We start from the raw sequence: 22171 nt of genomic DNA, 5'->3' as shown, positions 1-22171 counted from the left end.
TGAAAAGTGCTTGAATCTGACCTTTTAAAAGGTGTATGAACCCTGTTTTAACATCCAGACAATAGAAATCAGAAAGTGACTAAGCTAAAATGAAAGTGGACCCTGTTTAATTTTGACAAGACAAACAAATGCAAAGCCATACAGCCTCAAATGTATGCAAAACAACCGCAAAGTTTTCTTTTTATTATGCACAGCATTACCAAAAGAAAAGAGAAAAATGGCATGTGGTGACTGATAACAGTTTTTTTTTTTTCTCATTTTTACCATTTGAACAGTAAAACAAGCCTAGTGAAACGTTCTGGTCTTATGGTTTTAAAAAACAGATTTTGGCACAATCTCCCAGCATCTAAAGGAATTGTTATGTGGAGTATATTTTTGGCTATTCCTGTCAAATAAAGTTATATTTTAGGCCTGATTCTATTGCTTATTTTAAATCAGGAAATTCCCAAAATGTAATTGGTTTTGTGACTGGAAATGCATAGCAAATATACTTACTGTGCTTTTAAATTATATTAGTGGAATTCTTTCTCATATAATTTTACAATACACCCACTTAGGGTGACATTTGCTTTCCTTATTTGCAATTTCTATTGTGCAATTCTACACAGGTTCGGGTCTCTGTGGCATTATGCGCTCTGTTGTAGTGAGATTACTGTCTGACTTGAGCAAAGACCTCTTGCAGCCACGGTGAATCCTCATAGAGTCGAGGGTCACCCAGACACTCTGAAGTCCTCTTGTAGAAGTAGTAGTACAACACAGAAACTATGACAAGAAAACAAGAAAATATGTAGGATTTTAATTTAACTTATAGAACATACACTTATTTCATAACAAATCCAGCTTTCAACTAATGCAGGACAGTGCTTTAAGAGAGTAGTCATACATCTAAAACTGTTGAAAATGAAAATGCAAATGATGTCAACCATGGCAAGGCGTGTACCATAAAACTACAGAATGTATGTCTGGGCTTCAATTCCCAGACAGCTTTATTACATGTCGTTCCTGTCTCTCTGCCCTAGTACCCGTCTATCAAAATGATGGGAACAAAGAGAAAATGCAAAAAATCTTATTACACAAATACTTACAGTTGCTGCATTAACTTTCAACATTGTCATAATATAAACTAATCTATCACGCTGTGTCAGTTGAGTAATTCTTGAGCTGTAATGCAGTGCACACTTTTTTAAAATCACTCTCTCCAATATTAGAACACTTATAACATTTAAAAGACAAATGCCAAAGGTTTGACTGATGTCACTGGAGTAAATAAATGTATTAATGCCCTTTTATAGTTTGTATGATTCCTTTTCCATTTCCAAGTATATTGCTCTAATTGTGTCTTATTTTTTTGCTCAGTGTTTAGGTTTACTTGAGAGATAATATGTGATCATACTTGGATGTTTCCAATAAACAGAGAAACGGGGTTTTCCCCATTTATAAATATGCGTGGGATCATAAAAAGTACTGTACAGCTCATCCCAGCAGAGTTTACACTGTATTAAGGTTGGGTTATGATGAAAGACATTTTGTGAGCTAGTGATTCACAAACTGAGTAGCTGTCAGGGTGGGTCTTAAGTAGCAGACAAAACAAACTGGATAACATGGATACAGTACATCCTCATAAAACGATCACCTGCAGGTAACAACACCAACTAGACAATGCATCCTCTTATCCACTTAGGGGCTTATACGTGTATGAAAATGACATAGCAAATGTAATATCTGTTGGTAGTGAAGATGGAGTAAACCCTCACTCTAAGAACACCTTTCACATTCAAAATAGCAATTAACCTACTGTAATACTGTGCAGTTATATTTGAATCACAGACAATATTAGAGATGTGTGCAGCAGGTCAGATAATGTATATGAAAAAATGGCTACATAAAACCGCTTAGATCACAGGAGTGTGATTCAGAAGCCTGGCAGTGACAGCAGCATTGGCCTATAGGTAACAGGTAAAGATGTGAACAACGGCACAGTTTATTTAAAATGTAATCCTTTGAAAAACAATTGTTTAATTTTGTTCTAAAAATATAATTATCTTAGTACATATTTCTGTACTGAAGGGAAAAATTCTCAATGAATTGACAATTCATGTTGTAATTTTTTTTTCATTTACAATGACTGCTCTTGTTTCATTTAAGATAGTTTGTGAATACATTTTGATGCACCTAAAGACATATAGACATCAGTATTAAGTTATCAGTTGGCATGAAAAAAAGAATCTTACCAGTTCTGTGAAAGACAAACAGCACCTGAACCCCATCTGTCCAAATAAATGTATTTGTATTTAGCCAACGCAGATTCTGAAAGATTATAAGAAAAACAGATAGTTATTTGAATTAAAATAAGAACGGAAATTACTTGATTTGCATATGCTTGATTCACTATCAAAATTTATTGTTGGGAATATTACAAGGTAGGTACAATGTAGTATTTAAGGGCCTTGAGATACCTCATTGATTTTTTTCTGTCATGAATAGAAATGGGAATTTTATTCTTGGAAGCTTGCAAATTTAAACCAAGTTTGATCAAATATGCGAGATCTCTTCACCCATATTGAAGCAATAATCTTTTAGCCTTTTAAAAATACAGAATAAGTGCATTTCAATAAATTGTGCTATTTGAAAAAAGTTAAATGTGTGCAAATTTCAACTTTAATATGCTGTATTTTTTTCCTTTTTGTGCCCCTACATACTGTACCATAAGCCAAGAATGGAGTATGATACTGAAGGTCAGGTAGAGAGTTGAGAGCATTAGCAGAGCTCTAAATCGTTCCAGCAATATGGCCACCAGGCCAACTTGGAATACGTAGGTGTTAAACAGCATCAACAGAACGATCATCAGGTTAAAGAGGGTGGCAATGTCCTGGATACTGTCAAAGAAAAGTAGAGAAAGAGATAGAATCACAAGAGAGGGGGAGGCATGTGAGAGCAGCATAAACAAAGAGGAGTGTACTACTGCTAATGGTTGCTGTAGTGTTATGTTGTTTTCCCCCTGACCCAAAGGTAATGTGATGAACATTTACTTACATGAAAAGTACTAGCTGAACAGCCGGTTCAGTCCTCAGCAGCTCGCTGAAGGAATTGACAAAGAGGTCAAAAGAGAGAAGACTGAGCTGAATCAGTAACACCAGAGAGTAGTTGCTAGTTTGGAGTGTCTCTGCCCTAAAGGCTGTGCGCCCGGGCGGATTGTGGTTCCACGATGGATCCAAGGCTGCACTACAGTCACACACACACTACAAAGAAACATCAATCCACACACAACTGTTCCAATTCCTTGGAGGTCTTAGCGAGGCATTCACATGTCTCAACTCCGATTACCCCAATTGCAGGGGATGTATGATTGGAGCAACGAAAGGGCTAATTTTCTCTTCTTAAAATATTTTAGTTTACTTGGGAAAAAAATACTTTCAAAATGGAAAGCAAAGTCTGACTGAGGAATGAGTTGGAGGAAAATCATAGATGCCAACATATCACAACTGTTGAGTTTTCTCCTGCCACAAAGGTTTTCGTGACCTGTCATGTCAAAACTGGTGAAGCATCATGTCCCACAGTAAATCCTGCAGAGACCCTGTGGAAGCAGACGAGAGACAGTGGTACAGTGCAGCTCTCGTTCTCTTACAGTCGTATAAGCAATAAGAGCAGGTACAGTACTTCATTTGAAAGAGAAACCAGTTTCTATCACATTTTACATCATTCACTATTAACATGTGTGACTTTTTCAAAAGGCTGCTAAAAAGCAAGCATCAACAGAGTGAGAGGAAGTTTACGATAAACAGTCACCTGGTGAATTACATGTAGGGAGGGGCTGGTGCTTTTAGTAAAGACTTGTGCAATACTGATTGAATAATGAGTAACCTGCACTGCCCTGACTTAGTCATAGTTTTCTGGTGTGAAAACATGGACTGGCATCAGCATCAGGACTAGCCTGCCCACTACTGATAGTGACAAATGAAATTCTGTCTACCTTTGCAATATGAACTTATTTTTTCTATTAAATTATATCCTCCCCCATCGTATTGGAATGAATCCTGGCCTAAAACCAAAACTACCAGCATGGCTAGATGCTATTAAAGGAAATGTGAGAGAATGAATGTTTTTATGTAATTTGGGTGAAGCTGTTTCGACCACAACAAAAATTCACCTTGAATAAATAGCACTCTTTAACAAACATGGAGATTGTCAAAGTTCAAGCCTTCAAGACGAGCACAGACACTGATTACAATTAAATTACAACTACACTAAAACAATTCAACATGAAATTACAGTTCACCACTAAATCAGTATTACCTCCATTAAGAGCGTCCTTGATGGTATCCAACAAATACAGAAAAAGAAAAACAGGGTTCAAGGTTTCATTCTCATCCAAACATAAAAATAGATTCCTCACAACTTAGGTAAGAGAAAACAGGTCCTCCCTTCTCTGCGGTTGGCGCCACTCAGAGTATTATTTCACTAGGTAGAGTAAATATTTGTCTCAGCTCCTCTGGTATCATGTGGACCGTGATCACTGAAAGGCTCCCTCACATTGACACTAGGTGGATCTGATATGACCCCTGTATTTATAGCTTGGCAGGGCTGTGGCAGGTGTGAGGGTGATTAGGACTACTTCTTAACACCGACCGGGAGCTTCTTGAAATCTGTCTGATTGACATTCTAGGTTAGCAGTCCTACTGGTTCCTTATTTAAAAAAAAAGGGACAACCAGTGCAAACTAAACTAATAACAAATTATACCAGAGAAAATGGTTAAATAAAACACCTTGCTTAAGGTATTTCAGTGTTATAGAAGCACATTAGAGATTAAGTCATTTATACTTACACTTTTTCAATAAGATTATTTGAAGAATATATCAGACGTCCACCTTTGACAAGAATGACGGTGTTGTTCATGTATTCTCAGGCTGTAGTTCTTAGTACTGAACAACTTAATCTTCTTCGGAAACCTCAGCTTGTTGCTTTACAAATAAATTATGGATATATACATTTGACGAACATCAGTACACCACTGTTAAGCTGCTGACAAAAAAAACTAAGTGTGTGTACCTGTAAATGAAGGTTGATTTCTGAGACTGAGGAAGGATGTATCTCTCCAAATAATGCACAAGGCCGCAAACAACTCCTTGCACAGCTTAGATTGACAGCTTGTGCTTGGCCTAGTAACACGTTTTTAGCCCTCAGCCTCTATAATAGAAGGGCACAAGAGTTTAGTTGTGACATACTGTGAATTGTGGTTAACTTGTGTACATACAGTTAGTGGAGCTTTGAACTGAGGCAGTGTTAAAAATAAAATTGCAAACTTCCGTTTCCAATGGTTGGGAAGATGCCGTAGTAGAGTACAGATTAAGCCCTCCTTGGACCTTTTATATGATATGATATTATATATAATATATATATAAAAACAGATGTGGTGAGTCTGTGCCTACTCCTAGATATTATATATTTGTTTACATGCTGACTTAAAAAATAAACATAATGCATAATCCGAAACATAATGCTTTCAATATCACTTTATTCAGTTTTTTTTTACCTAGGCAACATGTTACAACTGAAGCTACAAATGATGAAGGCTGCTGAGCTTTCACCACCTTTGTTTTTAGTCGCATTTCCATTCGGTATTACGGTAATTCTTCTAGGAAGGACTCGATCCAGAAGGAGACCAGTGCCATCTAGTTGTGGGTGTGTATTGCTACATACAAAAAAAAAACAAAAAAAAAAACGTATCGCTGTTCTGCACAGGAAGATACAGTGAGCTCTGTGTTGTGCTTGGACAGTGACACCATGTTCATTTTGTCTATAGTGTGTAATAATTACTCACAAGTGTAAACTGCCAGCTTTAAGTCACGTGTTTTGTCTTCTCTTCCTGCATGTATCAAACCTGCATCACACAAGGAAAGCACTGCGGCAGTCGTCCAGCAACCAACCACAAGGTCGGTGATTCGAGTCCCGGTCCCTCCCGGCTAGAAGTGTCCCTGGCAAGACACTGAAGCCGAAGTTCCCCCAGGTGGTTCGGGCGCTTGGCATGTTGCAAGCGTTGTAAAGTGCTGCAATGATCAAACCACAACACTAATTTCAGACATCTTTACAGGGAGGAGTCAGCAGCCGCCAGTCTCTTTCCTTACTCAGTCCAGGAGCTCACCACTTTGATTTTTTTTTCCAGCTGCTTCGCTCGGCTGTTGGTGAGGTCTCTATCGAAGCAAAGGGGAATTCAAGCAATCGTTTCACACGTTTCATCTCTTTGTACCGATAGAAAATCTAAGGCACGCAGGTAAGAAGCTGAGGGTGGGGGGCTCTGGGAGTAACACCGTGTTAAAGCTAGCGTACACTGCGGCGTCGTATTGTCCACACAAGGCAGCTTTATCGTCTCTTTCGTCTTTGCCGGACATTTTCTAGCTTTCCGTAGACACGCAGGCTTTAATCGGGTTAACGTGGTGTCGTGGGGTAAAATAGGCCGTTTTCCTAACGGTGCTCACAGCAGCCACACAGCAACAACAGAAGACGCAACTTTAGCGTTAGGGAAAGTTAGCTTACTCTGGAGAAGACGCACCGTTTGTTAAAATCACCGGTTTTTCTTAGCTGGACGGGTCTCCTACAAATCTTGATGAGGGTTGTTCTGCTAATCTCATATTTAAAAAAACACCAAAAAGAAACGAGGCTTTTGGACGGTTGCTGTGAATCAGTGTTTTTGCTTGCGAATTTGTTAGGACACAGTGGTGAAAATGCCTCTACGGACACTCCTGTAACATCTAACACATATTAGCAGGCCAATATCCGTAGACTGTCAAAGGCAGCTAATGTAAGGGAGATGTCCTCATGTGAATGGACTGTTAGTAGCTTTTTCTGACTTTACCCCACATGAGACACCGTAATATTCTCTGTATTCACTTGAGCAAAGTGGGGCAGCTATAAAATAAAGGGTGGATTCACTGACTTATCACGAATCACTAACTTGACTGATAGAGAATTAAAAGGTGTCTGACAATGGGCCTTGTCTAACAAATCCCTTTTTTCTCCACTCTCAGAGATTGTGGTCTAAATGTCTCTATATTTGTCAACCTTTAGGCTGTTACTGAATATGTTGGTCTCTGTTCCTTTGGCCTCTTTTTCTTTACTTTTCTCTTTTAGAATTTCTTGATGTCTGTCTCCACTGTTGTATCTTGAGGTTGTCCCTCTTTTCTGTCTCTTCTGTTTGTTTTATTCCCACTCTAGAACTAAAAAACTCCTCTTTTTTTGACTGTATGACATCGGTGCATCAGTCAGTACTTGGACCTGGATAGTATTGGTTGCAGTATCAGTATTATTATCAAGTTGATGTTGTCTGAATGCAGGTTATGAGATGTGGCGTTTCTTTCAAGTTAAACTAGGCCGATAATGAAGCAACCAGCATGATCAGCTAAATTCTTAATAATATTGGTGTGTATAATAGGTGTAGCACCTATAATTTACTGTACCTGTGTAATGTAGTTAGTTCTATTTTCTATTTCGCGTGCCCTCTGGCTGTAGAATAATGAACCAATCCCTACGTGCTCGTGCCAACTGAAGATACGCAATCTAGAGCCTGACTTTTACATAGCAACTGCTTTAACAACTTGGTTGCTGTGTCACTGGCAAATTTCAGTGTCTCGGTATGAGTTACATTAATGAGGGAACATGGGTGAGATTCTTCAGAACGTGGTAAAAGTTTCCAAATCACAGTCTGTGTTCAGACTGGTAGTATAAATGGGGCATACTGACATCTTGATTATATCTGGAAAATTAGAGGAGGAGCTGTCAGCTAAGTTTTGTTTGAATTTAATTAACAGGAGCACGCTAAGAGGGTCCTTTATAACAGATGGTGAACAGACAGAGCCCAGATGGACTCACTCATTCATGCAGTGCACTCGTCCAAATAGACAGTAGTGTTTGGGGGTGGGGGAGTCGACTATAGAGACAGGAGGGGAAGGAGGGGAAGAAGAGTTTGATAAGAGGTAGTCAGAGGAGGGCGAGTCTGGGCTTGACACTTAGCAACCAAGCCAAGAACATTGTGGGGTTAAAAAAAAAAAAGGTGTGAGTGGCTGTCGACTAAGATTACACAGAGGCAGAAAGGAAAAAGTGTTCCTACAGAATCTATAAATAAGACTTGAGACTTGTGTTTAACATTGTTGTGGTGAAAACATATTTTAATATGTATTAGTCACTTTAATAATTTGCTGTTAAATAAAGACAATTTTGCTTTCTACAGAAGTGGATATTGGAACCAGGCACTAGAGAAGCGGGTGGTAATTTTCAGCCTTTGGCCACCTCAGCTCTCCATCAGCATTTAGTCATTGAGCTCTACATACACTTGTAATAACTCAGCTCACTCTTTCTGCCTACACTGCTGAACTAATGCTCACTCCCACACAGTCTACATTAGCCCTGGTACTACTCATTTGTTGAAAGCATCTCACAACACCAGTAAGGCATGCTTTTATTTGGAGCTCTCGTTCTGTTGCTTCCAAGAAAACTAGCCTTGCACTTGACATAAAAATTCAGTTTTTAACATTTTAGACTATGTTGATGTTTTTAACCCTTTTGCACTGCTGGACGTAGTCAGGGTTCTTGTGTTAAACAAGATTATTCTGTAGAAAACCAGTTTCATATTTAATATAGAATATAAAAAACCCACCAGTCACCTAAAGAATCATGTTTGTCATTTTTCTTTTCCACATATTTCTTTGTGAGAAAGCTCAAGAGTTTAGTTATTAATCACAGTATTTTCATAACTGATCTAACATCTGCTTGTTTTTACAGCATGGGGGTCTCTGAGGAGAAAAATGAAACATGTGGAACAGTCTGCCTGAAGTACATCCTGTTTACCTTCAACTTTCTCTTTTGGGTAAGTGTCCATTAAGGCAGATTTGCATGAAAGATTAAATTACCAAACCTCCATTGGTATTTTCAAGTGCTCAACAAACACAATTTGCAGTGAAAATGCAGGTATAATCTCAGACATTGTAACATTTTTTGCAACATCTTTTGTTTATTGGTTTGGCTATGTATTAATATTATTATTTATAATATTATTATTATTTATTTTTTAAAATTTTACTCAATACATTCGGGACTTAAGATTAACGTAATTGTCCACAGGGGCCCATTATATGTGCAGAAGTAGAGTAACACAAAGACTCAGACAATATACAGTAACATCCAACACAGAGAATCACAACCAGTTAGAGAATCATACGAGTTGTAAACAAACAACTCCCCGGTTAGCCAAATATGCTGTATTCAGAACAGAAAACAAAGATGAGTAAAGATTTACTAAACTGACTGTTGTGAACATGCATCACAGTTTACTGACCTGGTTCAACTATGACCATCTGTAATTTTCATCGTTTTCCCTCGCATGGACTTCCTGTGACATTTTGTTTGCTTTTGTGTAAAGGATAATGTTGTTCATTTTCAGAATGAATCACAGTATCTACACTCATAATACAGGGGCTAAAGAAAACACTGAATTGCAGTTTAGATTTGCTTGTTTGTGGACATCATAGACCTCCATTGTCCAAAACTGATTCAAAACACATCAGCCAGACACACCACTCCACTATATGACATATTTCTTCATTCCGAAAACCGAGGCTCTTAAAAATAGTGTCCACACTCTTTAGAGTCTCCAAAATTCCACCATAAATGTTGTAAGGAGAGAATAATATTACCTAAACAAACCTATAAAATTGTTTTCTTTCTTTAAAAGTACAATGGTACACATTTTTACAATATGATCTTTTATTGACATTAATAATTATAACAGAATTAGCTGATAAAAATCTTTCTGAAGCCCCCACAAAGGCCTTTTTTTGAGCCAACAAAGTAAATGCCTGATGCTTTTCCGGTCCATAGAATCCAACCCAAGCTGCATACTTTGACAGAGGACACAGAAGAGTCATTCAACGCCTTATTTCTTAAAAATTTCCACTGTCAAGACTCTGGTGTTCTTAGAGGAAAATACTACAAGTAATTACAAAAACACGTTGTTTGGATGTGTGTAAAAATAAGAGTCCCATATCAGTGTGGCGGCCTTATTGTCAGCAACGCAAGGGTATTAGTCTCATTCTCACTCTTTCCCAGCATGAAATGTCACTTAACTGTGCCCATATGTGATAGTCATCTGTTTTCCAAAGAATTAGATCGGGCAAACAATACTGATCATTTTCAGTGCCAGATACTGGAGTTAAATCCAAGTGTCTATTTTAATCATAAATCTTTAGATTTTTTGAGGGGGAGAGTCTTCTCTCCAGAGTCTTAGTTTTTTAGATGTTATTGTAAAAGCATGCACCACAGCTTTTCCAAATACAAATTATTTCTGAACTGAACTTCAAACAACACAATTACTGCACTGTTATAGTGTTAAGCATTTTGCTGAATCCCAGCTGTCTATTTACCTCAGGAGTAACCTGTTTATGTAGTGTCATTTGTGATAGGGATGTTTTGTCTAAGGCAACTTCAGATCCTTGGAAAACACAATGTCAGTAGTGATATAATTAGAGGTTCCGTCAAGGATTAGTTGAGTGAGGATGACTTTAGGTTCAATAGCTTATAATTAGTATAATGTTAAATCCTTTTAAATAGACGTTGTTTTAAATGTTATCATTTAATTATTTCCTATTTAGGGACACAGCCTTAAAACGGACTTTTTTTAAGTATAGCCTGCTGCTTTTAGATGGACATTTGAATGGTCATTGAACTTCAAATGCAAATTTGCTGTGTTTTCTGAATACTACTAACACACTGTAAACAAACCTGGTTTACAGTGTGGTTTACAAAAAACCTGGTTTACAAAAATCTTGAAACCCAAAGTCAATGCGTCAGGTTTTATTTTGGTCGCACCGTTGCCACCAATGACCCTTCAATATTAAAATAAAGAAAGAAATACACTTGTAGGTGTCCGTGCATATGCCTTTTCATAACTTAAAATTACTTCATGTCCTTTAGTTGTTACCATTTGCTGCCACTGTGTGAGTGAATCTGACTCACTGTCGATCTTCTGTAGTCTTCTTCTTCACATATACATTAAATTTAAATTAGGCAGGTAGTTTTATTAATGGCTCTAGCATATTGAACAGATTTCAAAGAGCTACATCATCTGCTGACCTGTCATGGAAATAATGTTTATTTAATTTTACTTATATTTTCTTTGTGATTATTATCTAAGCTAACTGTTAATATTGGACAGCATTTATGTAGCATTGATGTATAGGCTGGTTTATTTAACTACTTTTACTTTATCCTCTCATGCTTTCTCATAACTTTCTAAAAATGCAGTTTCCCTCACTTTGAAGATCTGTGGGACTGTAATGTTTTTCTTAAATTATTTTTATTATTTAATTATTTTATTTATTTATTGGAAGGGTTGTGTCAGAAAGATCATCCGGCGTAAAAACTGTACCAAATATACATGCCGACAAATGATCCACTGTGGCGACCCTGAACTTGCAGGATAAGCTGAAAGGACGAAAAAAAATAAATAAATAAAAATAAAAAACAATATATAAATAATATTTGTTTTTGGGGGTGGGGGAATAATCAAAAGTCTGTGCAAGAACTGAAAAAATGCCAGTCAGTTTATTAGAGTCTATAAGTCTTCAATGTACTTGTAAATATTGAATTGATTGTCACATATGATCAAGAAAAGCAACAAATCTTTAAGAAGCTGAAACAATTTCATGATTATCAAAATATTTCCAGACAAATCTCCTGTAGTTGTAGCAGTGATAACCCTGAGTTACTAACGCGAGCAGCTCATTCACGGTAATCTTGCAGCATAAACTGATTCAAGATTAGGTTATCTTGTGTGACAGCGGTGAATCGTTGTTATCAGTTCATACTGGAACATAACACGTTGATTTCAGACTCCTCCTTTATCACTTTGCAGCTGACTTGTGTAAAAAATATTTTAACCCGTTTTGTCACTCCTTAGTGATCTCAGTGTGCTGATCTTGGGTACCATAGTGTTAGTTCTTCTGTTTTTGGCTGTTCTCTAAAAGAGACTGCACTCACCATGTGCTCTTTTCTCAGTTGGCAGGGGGCGTTGTGATGGCAGTGGGTGTTTGGACGTTGGTTGAGAAGAGCGACTACATCAGCCTTCTCCCCTCCAAGACCTACGCTGTCTCTGCCTACATACTGGTCCTGGCTGGAGCCATTGTCATGGTAACAGGTGTGCTGGGCTGCTGCGCCACCTTCAAGGAAAAGAGGAGGCTACTGCGAATGGTAAGGGATCAAGTCAGGTAGGAGAGATGGATGATGGAGGCTGCAAAAAGCACACAATTGGGTTGGTGTTTAATAGCATTTTATCGAATCTAAATGTAGTATTCATCCACTCTAATCAGAATCTTTTTGAGAAGCATTTAGAAAGTTTAGCTTTTATAATTTTCCACCAACTAAAATCATAAATAACTACAACAGTCACATATTCAGCTGAGAGTGGAGATCACCTGTTGTAGGGTGAGAAAGTACAAGGTCTCTAATAGTAGTTACTCTAATAGTAGCTACCAAGTTAATTACCATTATATTAATTAAACCATACTATTTCATTTTGATTACTGGTTGTGTTATGACATCCAAATTTAATTAATTTCATATTCTGATAACTATCTATATCATCAAAGGAAAAAAAAAAAATATATATATATATATAAAAAATGTGTGTGTGTGTGTGTGTGTGTGCGCACATACACATATATACATATGCTCCAGGGTCTGGCACTTTGTTTTCTCACATTTGTTAAGAGAACATACCACCTTAAAAGTTGCTGGCATCTTCTTTTACAATCGTGTTGCTAGCTAGCTAATTTTGACTAGTCAAAAAAAAAGAGTTTGTACAACATTTTCATAGATGAGTAAAACCTCTGCATATCCTCAGAATGAATGTTTACTGCTGCTTTATTTGTTCATCACAAGTAAGTAAGTTGAGTCTTGTGTTGCATTACCTCCTTTGTGCCTTTGTGTCGCTACACTGCTGCATCTATGCTCTGTGGAAGAAAGCTGCCAACACAACAAAATAAACAATAGTGCATAAAATGAAAAAAATTACATTTCATTTTGTATCAGCATACAGTATATATTGTCATATTGCAAAGCCCTAATTTCAAACATCGATGATATTGATTGTCCTGATAAATTATAATCACAGCTGTAAATACTGGCTTTAATGGGACATACACAATTTTCACAAATAGATTTGTTTATAGTGTCAAACACACATGCTGAGACCTAATCAAGAGCCAACATCGAAAACTTCACAGAAGCATGTGTGCTCATATTGTTATCTGTCACCTGCTGTCCACAGGGATTTGCCAACAGAGACACCTGCATGGCTCAGAATGCACACACAGAAGCACTCTCCTGTGCTCACTCTCTTGCATAAACACATACTGCTCAGGCCTTCGGCCACTCATTTCAACACGGTAAACATATGCAGGCACTCAACTGTAAGTGCTTCCTCAAATGTGTCCTATATGCTTTGCCAGAAAATGTGCCGTCTTTGGCTTTATACACTTTATACCTGTGACAAACAATAATTGGGCACGGCCAGATATTTTCAGCTTGAGGCAAGGCAGACACTACACGCAGCCAGTTTCTACTAGAAATATTGTATGTAGCATAAAATTTGCAAGTAGAAGAGGAAAAGGATAACATTTCAGAGAAAGTTGAGGTATGTGAAATCTTTTCTTGTTTAAAAAAATAAACATACAACTTTATTCTTTATATATTCTGTTTAAATAAAAACTTCAGTCAGATAATATAGCACTTAACTTATCATATTTTTTGAATGAGTGAGGATCTTATAACAAGAAAAGACCTAATAATTATTAATACCATAATTATGACATGCCAAAAAGTCAACGTGTAACGCAATACTTTGTGTAACAAATTTTTAAAGAAGTGCCTGTTACTTTTGTCCACAATGAATTTTAATAAAAGATCTGGGTATTGCATCAGGCCAGGTTTATACAAAATTGAAAAAGCTGTATAGAATAAATGAAAATGCTCATATGTCCACATTTTGTGATATGTAACTTGGCGCTTGTGTGTAAATTTAGATGTGTGCACCACCTCTTATCCTTTGTGTGGTTTTTGAAACGCACAATGCATCCTGAAGAGCTCAGAGTAGAGCAATGAATCACAGTGAACGAATGAACTTGTCGCGAGGACAGATACTATCGAGATTGTTAAAGACGTTGAACATAAGGGTGGAGAGGTGGGGGGAGAAAGGCAGAGTAATTGTTTTCCTGTATGTGCTGGCAACATGCTTAGAGTACACAAGAACAGCAGTGATCGACAACACTAAAAACTAAAGGTCACAAGTTCTAATCTCAGAAAAGCTGATCCAGCCCTAGAAACATCAGGATACTCTCTGTAGCTTCAAGGCTTTAAGAAACTAGGTGCAATTTCCTTTTGATTAAAGAGAAGGCCAAAAAAGACTTTCTGTCAGCCTGGTACTGTTTGTGCTATACAAAGTATGTGGGAGGTTAATGAGACAAGGAGGAAAACTATCCCGTGGGAAGAGGGACATGTTGAGTGTCTGCAAACACATAGCTTATTGTTTTGGACAATAGCAACAGAACAGAGAAATTGGTCTGAAAGAGGAGGGAGAATCTTGTTTCCAAATGACAGAGCCAAATGGAAAACAATTCTTAGTGTCTGGACCCACCTGTGGAGAAACTGACTTCATGTCGTTTGACCAGACATATTTCAAGAGTGTGTCTCTCCCAATCCTCCTCTGTTTTCTCTGTCTCTTTACTCCTCTACTCTGCTTCTCTTTCTCGGTTTGTCTTCCTTTTCTGTCTCTCCTATTTTAGGTTAATCACTGTAAAGTAACATATTCAAGTTTTTAGGATTATTTATTTTGGTTTTATTTAGAAAAGGGCAAAAACTTCCCAATTAGGTGATTCATTATTTACACAGTATTTAAACATGGGTCATATGCTTAAAATGACAGTAATGTATGTGTAGTAATGTGGCAATTAGTTAAAACATTTTAATAAAACATGCAAAAAAAATATTTTGTCAGTATTCAAATATTTATATATTTGCTTTTGGTCTGTTAAAAGGTTAAGACTTTGGCTTTGAGAGATTGGGAGGGACATTTATTATAGTTTTATGAAATTTTATTTACAAAATCAATAAGTAATCAAGAAAATAACTGACCGTCATTACAATAACATGCAGTTGATTATTAATAATCAGCTATTGACATGTTTAAAATGTCAAATTGTTTTGGACATTAGCAATAGGAAACTAGTAAAGCATTCATTCACAGTCTATCTCTTAGTGCCTCTCAGCATCTCAATTTTCTCTTCATTTTACTTTGTGTTTGATTTTTGCTTATCTAACGATTTGTCATTCTTTTCTTCATCTTGAATTTTGTTTATCGGATGCAGCAAGCTGGCAGAGCTGCAAGTACAAGCAAAGGTTAAAGAGATTGCTGCTTCATAGTTCATTTTGTCAGGCTGCTCAGCTCGCAGTCGGCCTGTTCTCCAACCTAATGAGTCTTTCATGACTTAGCGATGATCAGAGCTCATGAACCTTGAGCATTTGTTTCAGCTGCATGGCAGAGGTTCTTAAGACAATCTTTTAAGCTTTAACAAGGGCAGGCGGGTTGGCCAGGAAGATTTTGCGTAAAAGGAAATTATACCACATTTCTGCTCCTTTAAATAATTTTTTCTGTGGTGCTGAACAACATATGTCCAGGTTTTTATCTATTTATTTATTTTTTAAACTGTTATACAGTAACAGTAAATAATGACTTGGTTATATAGTCTTTATTAAAGGGTTCAAGGTTCAAAACCTGTGCACTTCTTCTCTGTGTGTTTGCCTGTCTGTCTCTTTTAAATGCATAGTGCATCTTGAAGAGTTGAGATTACAGCCATGAATCACACAGAAGGAATGAACTCAAGAAGGAGGGGGAATTGCAGTAGATTGCCAAAGATGGAGAACATAATAGAGTTCTCTGTGTGTGAGGGTGGGTGGGTGGGTGTTTTATGCTATTCTGACATTATGGTGCATCAAAAGAAGCAAATTTATGGAAAGACAACTTGTGGCTACTTCTTGGAAACATTAGTATATTTTACTCATTAGAACGTCCAAAACGTCTTCATCCAAAATCTTTTATTTATTAATTTGAAATTGTCCCTGAATCTGCCAGTGAAATCTCACTTTTATTTTATAAAGGACCTAATAGATCATGTTATTAAATTGTATGAATGCATAGATATATTAGATCTTTGTCAAAATGTAATTTGAAAAAGGTCATAGGCTGTGACTTATTTTTTTAAATTAATTAATTTATTTTTTCTTATTTTTTTATGTTATTTTTAGTTTCATTGAAGTATTTACAGTATCATGCCCACTTTTGTAATTTAATACAAAGTTTGCTCAGGATTAGTAAGTGATATGTGTTAATGCTGTCACCATGTGCCATCAGCTTTTATTTAAAGACAGAATGTGTTTACGGTTATTGTTTGTTCTTGGTTTATTTAACGTCTGTACAAACCTGTGTTGGATGGGATCTTTCAATATTTCTAATCAACAATTCAGAAGGATATGCAGAAACATTGTATTGTGTTTTGTTTAGGCTACCATTTTGAAGTAGTGCTCCACGTTTGAGTTAAATGTTTCTACATCAGAAATTTGAGCTTGTTGTTCCCTGTGTCCACAGTACTTTGTCCTGCTGCTGTGTATCTTCCTACTGGAGATCCTTGCTGGCATCCTGGCTTATGTCTACTACCAACAGGTAATTAGGCCCCTTTTATCACTTTCAAATATATATTTATACGTTAGGCCAAATGCATGAAATGATGGTGCAGCTGACAACTATGCAAAAACTACATATTGATTCCAAATGACAAAAAGTAATTTACAATCAAATGCATATTTTAGTGTTTGTTTTAAGTAACAAAAACAGTCTTACCTAAATGAGGAGCATTCCACTTTTTTGATATACATATTTTTTATTATTTGTCAAGGAAAAAAGAACCAAAACCGTATCATAATTTAGAAAGAACTCTACTAAAGAAATCAGTAGAGCGTGCATGACAAATGCTCTCCTAATCGGAGCACAGTTCCCACGTGGTGTGCTGTAATTCTAAACACAACAAAACGAGCATGATAAATGGAGAATGCAGGAAATAGAAGACATCACATTAAAAATAACTGTGGTAAGTGGTACATTTAGTCCAAATGGAATGAAAAATGCCTCCAGTAATATACATAACAAAGCTGAGTGCACTGTGTCACAGTCACAAAAAATAATGATTTTATGATTTTTTTTTTTTTTTTTTTTTTAACAGAAATCCACTCAAACTCAAAACTGAGCTTGTCTAATTTATTTTACAAAGTATAACTGACTAGCTGCTGTTGCACGTTTCTGCTTTAACAGTAGATTTAGTGTAACAGCACAGCAGCCAGTTGCAATGAAGATTTATTGTCTCCATTTAATATTAGTATGACATAACCCTTCACCGGCACAACCCCTCACCAACTAGTGTTAAAGCCTGGTATCTTGTAGCTCAGCAACAGGACATTTCTTTGTTTAGTGGATGCACTGCTTTCATTATAACTTCTTTACACATCTGAACACAAGCATTCAATGCACTCCATCGCTCTCCTGCTTCCAAAGCTTTGTCTCCTTTTATTTTTATATATTTTTATAATATGCCAATGGGGCCTCCTCTGTGGAACCTGCTAATTACTTATTCACAAAAACAATCACATTTAACAAGAATAATGTTCATACAAATATAATTAAATATCCCTACAAGCCTCACTGCATCTAGTAAAGTTTGGTAAAGTGAAGCAGTTACGTGCAAAAACTGCATTGAAGTGGACGGTTCTGGAGAAATGATGTCACGTAAGCAGTAGGAACTTAGCTTTCCCAGTAGTACTCCACTGAAAATATTTTCACATGACCAAAACTCTCAAACTCCTACTGCAACTGTAAGTCATTTCCTTCAGGGGGCACCAGTACCCAAACAGCAGATGCTGTTTCCTTCCTTGCTTGTTGATGGTGCACTATAATTTTTATCATCTGCAGGTCTCAACCGCTACTGCAGCTGCCATTATTTTGCTTAGCAATTGTGGGACTCAAGCAACAGGCTTCAGACCTGTGGCTCTGCAGCTCAATGTTCAACCTGCTGCTGTCACCTGAACGGAGGCTTGAACTTATGTTGGTTTGTTTTGTGCAGTGTCATAATGCTGTTCACTCCCACACCTGCTATTTCTACTAACAGGTGTTTTAAATCTTGAATTGCAGTTTTCACGTCAGTCAACACGTACAAAAAGAAGAAAATAAACCCTTTCATCCATCCTTTTTTATTCCTTCACCGCCTTTCCTTTCCTCTTTGTCTTCACTTCTCATCGCATCTCGTTCTTGTTCCCCCTTCCTCTCTTCATCATTCATTCCCTTGATATCTCCTTCACGCTTTGATTTGCAGTGGTTTCCCAGCTGGCTTGTTGCCATAGAAACTGAGCCCCAAAGTCTTCCCACTTCAGTGAGCGTTTTCTGCCACTGGTCTAGAGAAGGGGGGAAAAAAACAGACTTCTTCTGCCATCTTCCATCCTCATCTGCTACTCTTGTTGGAGCTGCTCTCCATGACATCTGTTGTCAAGAGAACAATAAATCCTGTGCTCTATAAAGCTCATCAGTAACAAAATCAACAGTTGTAACAAATGTATCGGTAATGGTCATGCTGGCCTGGGATTTTTGTCTTGCTATGTAATGGACTGATTGTGTGTGTGTGTGTCTGAACAGTTGAATGAGGAACTTAAGCAGAACCTGAGACAGACCATGATCCAGAAATATAAGCAGAAGTCCTATGAACACATCACCAGTGCTGTGGACAAACTGCAGCAGGAGGTAAGTCTCTTCTTGGATGGATATCCGTACAGATTTTGCAATGTGGGGGGGTTAATGTTATTTTTAGCCCAAACACCAAAATAACAAATAATATTTGTTTAGAAGAGGACAGTCACAGTGGTTGTTTCTCACACTGGAAAACTGGACTTCACATCTTATAATTAGACACATGCTGCACATGTGGCTGGCAAATTGGACGGATTTCAGTGATGGAGGGAGATTTCAGTGATGGAGGGAGTCAAAAAAAAATCTGATTGCAGCTAAGCATGATGGGCTGGTCTGCCCTATACTATAATTAATTTTTTATTCAGTTTTGTGCTTATACCAGTTGACAGCACATGAATGAATTAATCAATATGCACTGCAGTTGACACTTCAGTCCGTTTATATTTTATGCTCAGGTTTTAAAGTAAGAGAAGCCCCAGTGACCAGGTGTTTATTCTTTATTGTAACATTATTTTGTTTATATAATTTTTAATATTTACAAATACCCCACTCATATCTGTATGTCAAAATATGAACAACCTGAAACAGCAAATGTGTTGTGGTAATGTGATGTGGTAAACACCTGCCTGCACATTTGGAGGGCACTAAATATCACACTACATCTTTATTTAATCCATCTAGAAACAGACATTTACAAATGACATTGTGGGTTTTTAAGTGTTTTTTTGCTAGACTTTTTCCTGCAATAGCTGGGTAAGTTAGGCCATCAGTAGAGAACCTAGTTCTCCAGCCAAAAAAAAAACTCCTGCATCTGCAATTTTTCTGCATTTTGCTACTCTTAGGCAGAGCCGGGCTAACAGTTTCTCCTTTTTTTGAGTCTTTATGATAAGCTGAGCTAACTCTGCATTCGTCATCAAATTTATGGACAGACATAAACGGTGTCAATCTTTTCATGTAGAAAGATGACAATATTGACACCATTAATGTCTTGTAATGGTTTTTATGTTTATGTGGCTTTTAATAATATTATAATATTATATATATATATATTATAGGCTAATTTGTGCATTGTCCTCTGTCTCCCTTGTCAGTTTAAGTGCTGTGGGAGCAACAGTTCATCTGACTGGGGAGAGAGCATCTGGATTCGCTCCAGTGACGCGGAAGGCAGGGTGGTGCCTGACAGCTGCTGTAAGACTCCCACAGAGTTCTGTGGGCGAAGGCAGCACCCATCCAACATCTACAAGGTGGAGGTGAGACATTAAAGTGTGCTGCTGGTGTCACTTTAACGGGTTGGGTTTTCAGTTTGTGATCTGTAGTTCTGTCAGGTCTCAGTATAGTATCAGTGTCTTGAATGTGTGTGGTGTAGGAGCAGCAGCCGCAGCACAAAAAGGACCTTATGCATAGCATTTGTTTTTAATGAGACCCCAGCAAATACTCCCACATTAACTGATGCAAGATGAAGACACTTTGTTTTTCACTTAGGGTGGCTGCATGAGTAAACTGGAGAAATTCATCCTGGAACATCTGAAGATCATAGGAGCCGTGGGTGTCGGAATTGCCTGTGTACAGGTGAGTCCTCTTTTTAAACAAGGTGTTTACATGTAAACTGAAATCAAATAAATGTATATTCATCAAGAGTCTAGTTTTGCTAAATTATGTTTTCCATCTCCTGCATTCAATCCCCAGATCATAGGGATGGTGTTTACATGCTGCCTATATCGAAGTCTAAAGGCAGAGCCGTACTAAGAGAAGAAAAAGAAGAAAAGTGTGTGGGTGACTTTATCACCGCATGCTATACTCAAATAGCCCATAGGTTCTTTTCTTTGCTTTGCACATAGGGGAAGGAAATTTTGGCAATGGATCACACTGCACATCAGAGGATCTCATTTTGGTAAACAAAGGGTGGAAAAACATTACAAGGTTTCTTGAAGTAATTAGGCACTAACATTTCAGTCTCAGTCTGAGAAGAGAATTTTATCACTGATTGACTAAATCACTTTAGGACCAGCTCCTCGGGACTAAACACCTGTAGTTTTCTTCGACTTACATTTCCTTTGATGTGCATTTATATGCATGGACTAGTTGCTACACTCGAGTGGTGTAAAGATCAGTGGAATAAAACCGAAACATTTTGCTGAAAATGTTATCCCTGGTCACAGCAGCAGCTTCCCTCTGTCAGCAGTATGATTTAACGAGCCCACTACTGGGTCCGTTTTCTACTGCAACCACAATTGTTTTCCACATTAACTATACAGTCGTGCATTTAAAATCTTTATTCAAAAGTGGCCTTTTCAATGTTTAAACCTGGTTTTTATATTTTTTGTAATTTCTTTTATTAAATGATTATTTTCTGTAAGATTTGATGCATTTTCTTATTTTTAACTTCAATACTTAAAAAGTCTTCACAACAACTTGTCAGTGTTTGTTGATGTTTTAATAAAATCTGCTAACTTAAACAGCGTTTAAATTAGCGTTTTTCACACAGTAATGCCAGCATTTTACCCTTGTATGACTGCTCTAAGGTACGAAGTTTGTTAATGAAGTGATTTTGCGATTGTGTTAATGCATACAAGCAGTGCCACTCATAAGAAATTGCTGATATTTTTATTTGGTTTGTTTTTGTCGCCTTTTTGTACAAGGGATTAATCTACTGATGCCAAAGTTTCAGCGATAACTTTGTGTAAGGACCTACTGTATTTCTTGTAGCCTTATTCATTTACCTACTGATGTCACTCTTTTTTGATTGTTTGTTTGAAGTCTATAAAATATCTTAAAGTATTTAACAGACAGGTGGCAGAGAATGATTGTTTCTTACCTGTTGTGATGATCTTTTCCTGTGTGCCTCAAAGACAACACTGAATTTATCTGCTGTATTTCTGTCTTTGTGTTAATCTAGGAAATCGTTTAAATAAACACTGTTCAACCATACACTTTGCTTCTGCTTTGTTTGCTGTCTCAGCAAGAGTCAGTGAGCATTTAGACGTTACAGATGATATTTTGTAAAAACATTTTTTTATTTTAGAGAAAAAGAGCCATGCTTTGCAACATCCTTCAGCTTATTGTTATCAGGTTATCCCAAAAGATGACAAACCCACATACGTGGAACCAGTGGCCCTTACACAATTGGCACCAACTTACGGGTGCTTTAGTGTATTAACCACCAAGTGTCTTCACTATTGTTATTGTACTGCTGTGATGTTAATTTGGGATGTGAGTCATATGCTGGACAGACTGTTATACCATGTAATGGAAGTTTTTCTGCTGGTCTTGTGCTCTCCAACCTTTATGTTGAGAGGAGCTGTGTATCAGTGTTGTTACTGGAAATGGCAGCAGTTGCAGTGTGT

The 22171-nt window shown here is 37.3% G+C and overlaps 2 protein-coding genes across 10 annotated transcripts; one reads left to right on the top strand and one right to left on the bottom strand.

Moving 5' to 3' along the window:
• Window positions 1-90: 90 nt before the first annotated feature.
• On the bottom strand, window positions 91-5961 carry LOC137117936 (transmembrane protein 138-like). Of its 6 annotated transcripts, XM_067495709.1 has the most exons (7): window positions 5820-5961; window positions 5048-5185; window positions 4824-4959; window positions 3034-3574; window positions 2705-2876; window positions 2232-2307; window positions 91-762 (listed from the first exon to the last, which is right to left on the bottom strand). In XM_067495709.1, exons 5-7 carry the CDS (start codon window positions 2843-2845, stop codon window positions 650-652), a joined length of 330 nt encoding a protein of 109 aa, XP_067351810.1. In that variant the 5' UTR covers window positions 2846-2876; window positions 3034-3574; window positions 4824-4959; window positions 5048-5185; window positions 5820-5961; the 3' UTR covers window positions 91-649. The 6 variants fall into 6 exon arrangements, with proteins under 6 accessions (XP_067351810.1, XP_067351809.1, XP_067351813.1 ...); XM_067495708.1 differs by lacking the exon at window positions 4824-4959; XM_067495712.1 differs by lacking the exon at window positions 4824-4959 and having other exon boundaries at window positions 3034-3078.
• LOC137117890 (CD151 antigen-like) lies at window positions 5732-21755 on the top strand. 4 transcript variants are annotated; one of them, XM_067495705.1, is made up of 10 exons: window positions 5732-5931; window positions 6162-6269; window positions 8223-8259; window positions 8774-8858; window positions 12044-12235; window positions 16686-16760; window positions 18777-18881; window positions 19919-20077; window positions 20310-20396; window positions 20514-21755. In XM_067495705.1, exons 4-10 carry the CDS (start codon window positions 8775-8777, stop codon window positions 20571-20573), a joined length of 762 nt encoding a protein of 253 aa, XP_067351806.1. In that variant the 5' UTR covers window positions 5732-5931; window positions 6162-6269; window positions 8223-8259; window position 8774; the 3' UTR covers window positions 20574-21755. The 4 variants fall into 4 exon arrangements, with proteins under 4 accessions (XP_067351806.1, XP_067351804.1, XP_067351805.1 ...); XM_067495704.1 differs by having other exon boundaries at window positions 5865-6005; XM_067495703.1 differs by lacking the exon at window positions 8223-8259 and having other exon boundaries at window positions 5733-5931.
• Window positions 21756-22171: the final 416 nt, after the last annotated feature.

Source organism: Channa argus, chromosome 2, assembly GCF_033026475.1.
Source record: "Channa argus isolate prfri chromosome 2, Channa argus male v1.0, whole genome shotgun sequence".
Lineage (NCBI taxonomy): Eukaryota > Metazoa > Chordata > Actinopteri > Anabantiformes > Channidae > Channa > Channa argus.
This window is presented reverse-complemented; position numbering and strand designations above follow the sequence as displayed.

Bases quoted from the DNA above. Each gene is read 5' to 3' on its own strand.
- LOC137117936 (XM_067495709.1), bottom strand. From the start codon at position 2,845: ATGATCGTTCTGTTGATGCTGTTTAACACCTACGTATTCCAAGTTGGC. The intron at 2,308-2,704 runs GTACAGTATGTA...ATAATCTTTCAG, and splicing joins TACTCCATTCTTGGCTTATG to AATCTGCGTTGGCTAAATAC. The intron at 763-2,231 runs GTAAGATTCTTT...TTCTTGTCATAG, and splicing joins GTTTGTCTTTCACAGAACTG to TTTCTGTGTTGTACTACTAC.
- LOC137117890 (XM_067495705.1), top strand. From the start codon at position 8,775: ATGGGGGTCTCTGAGGAGAAAAATGAAACATGTGGAACAGTCTGCCTG. The intron at 12,236-16,685 runs GTAAGGGATCAA...CTGTGTCCACAG, and splicing joins AGAGGAGGCTACTGCGAATG to TACTTTGTCCTGCTGCTGTG. The intron at 18,882-19,918 runs GTAAGTCTCTTC...CTCCCTTGTCAG, and splicing joins TGGACAAACTGCAGCAGGAG to TTTAAGTGCTGTGGGAGCAA.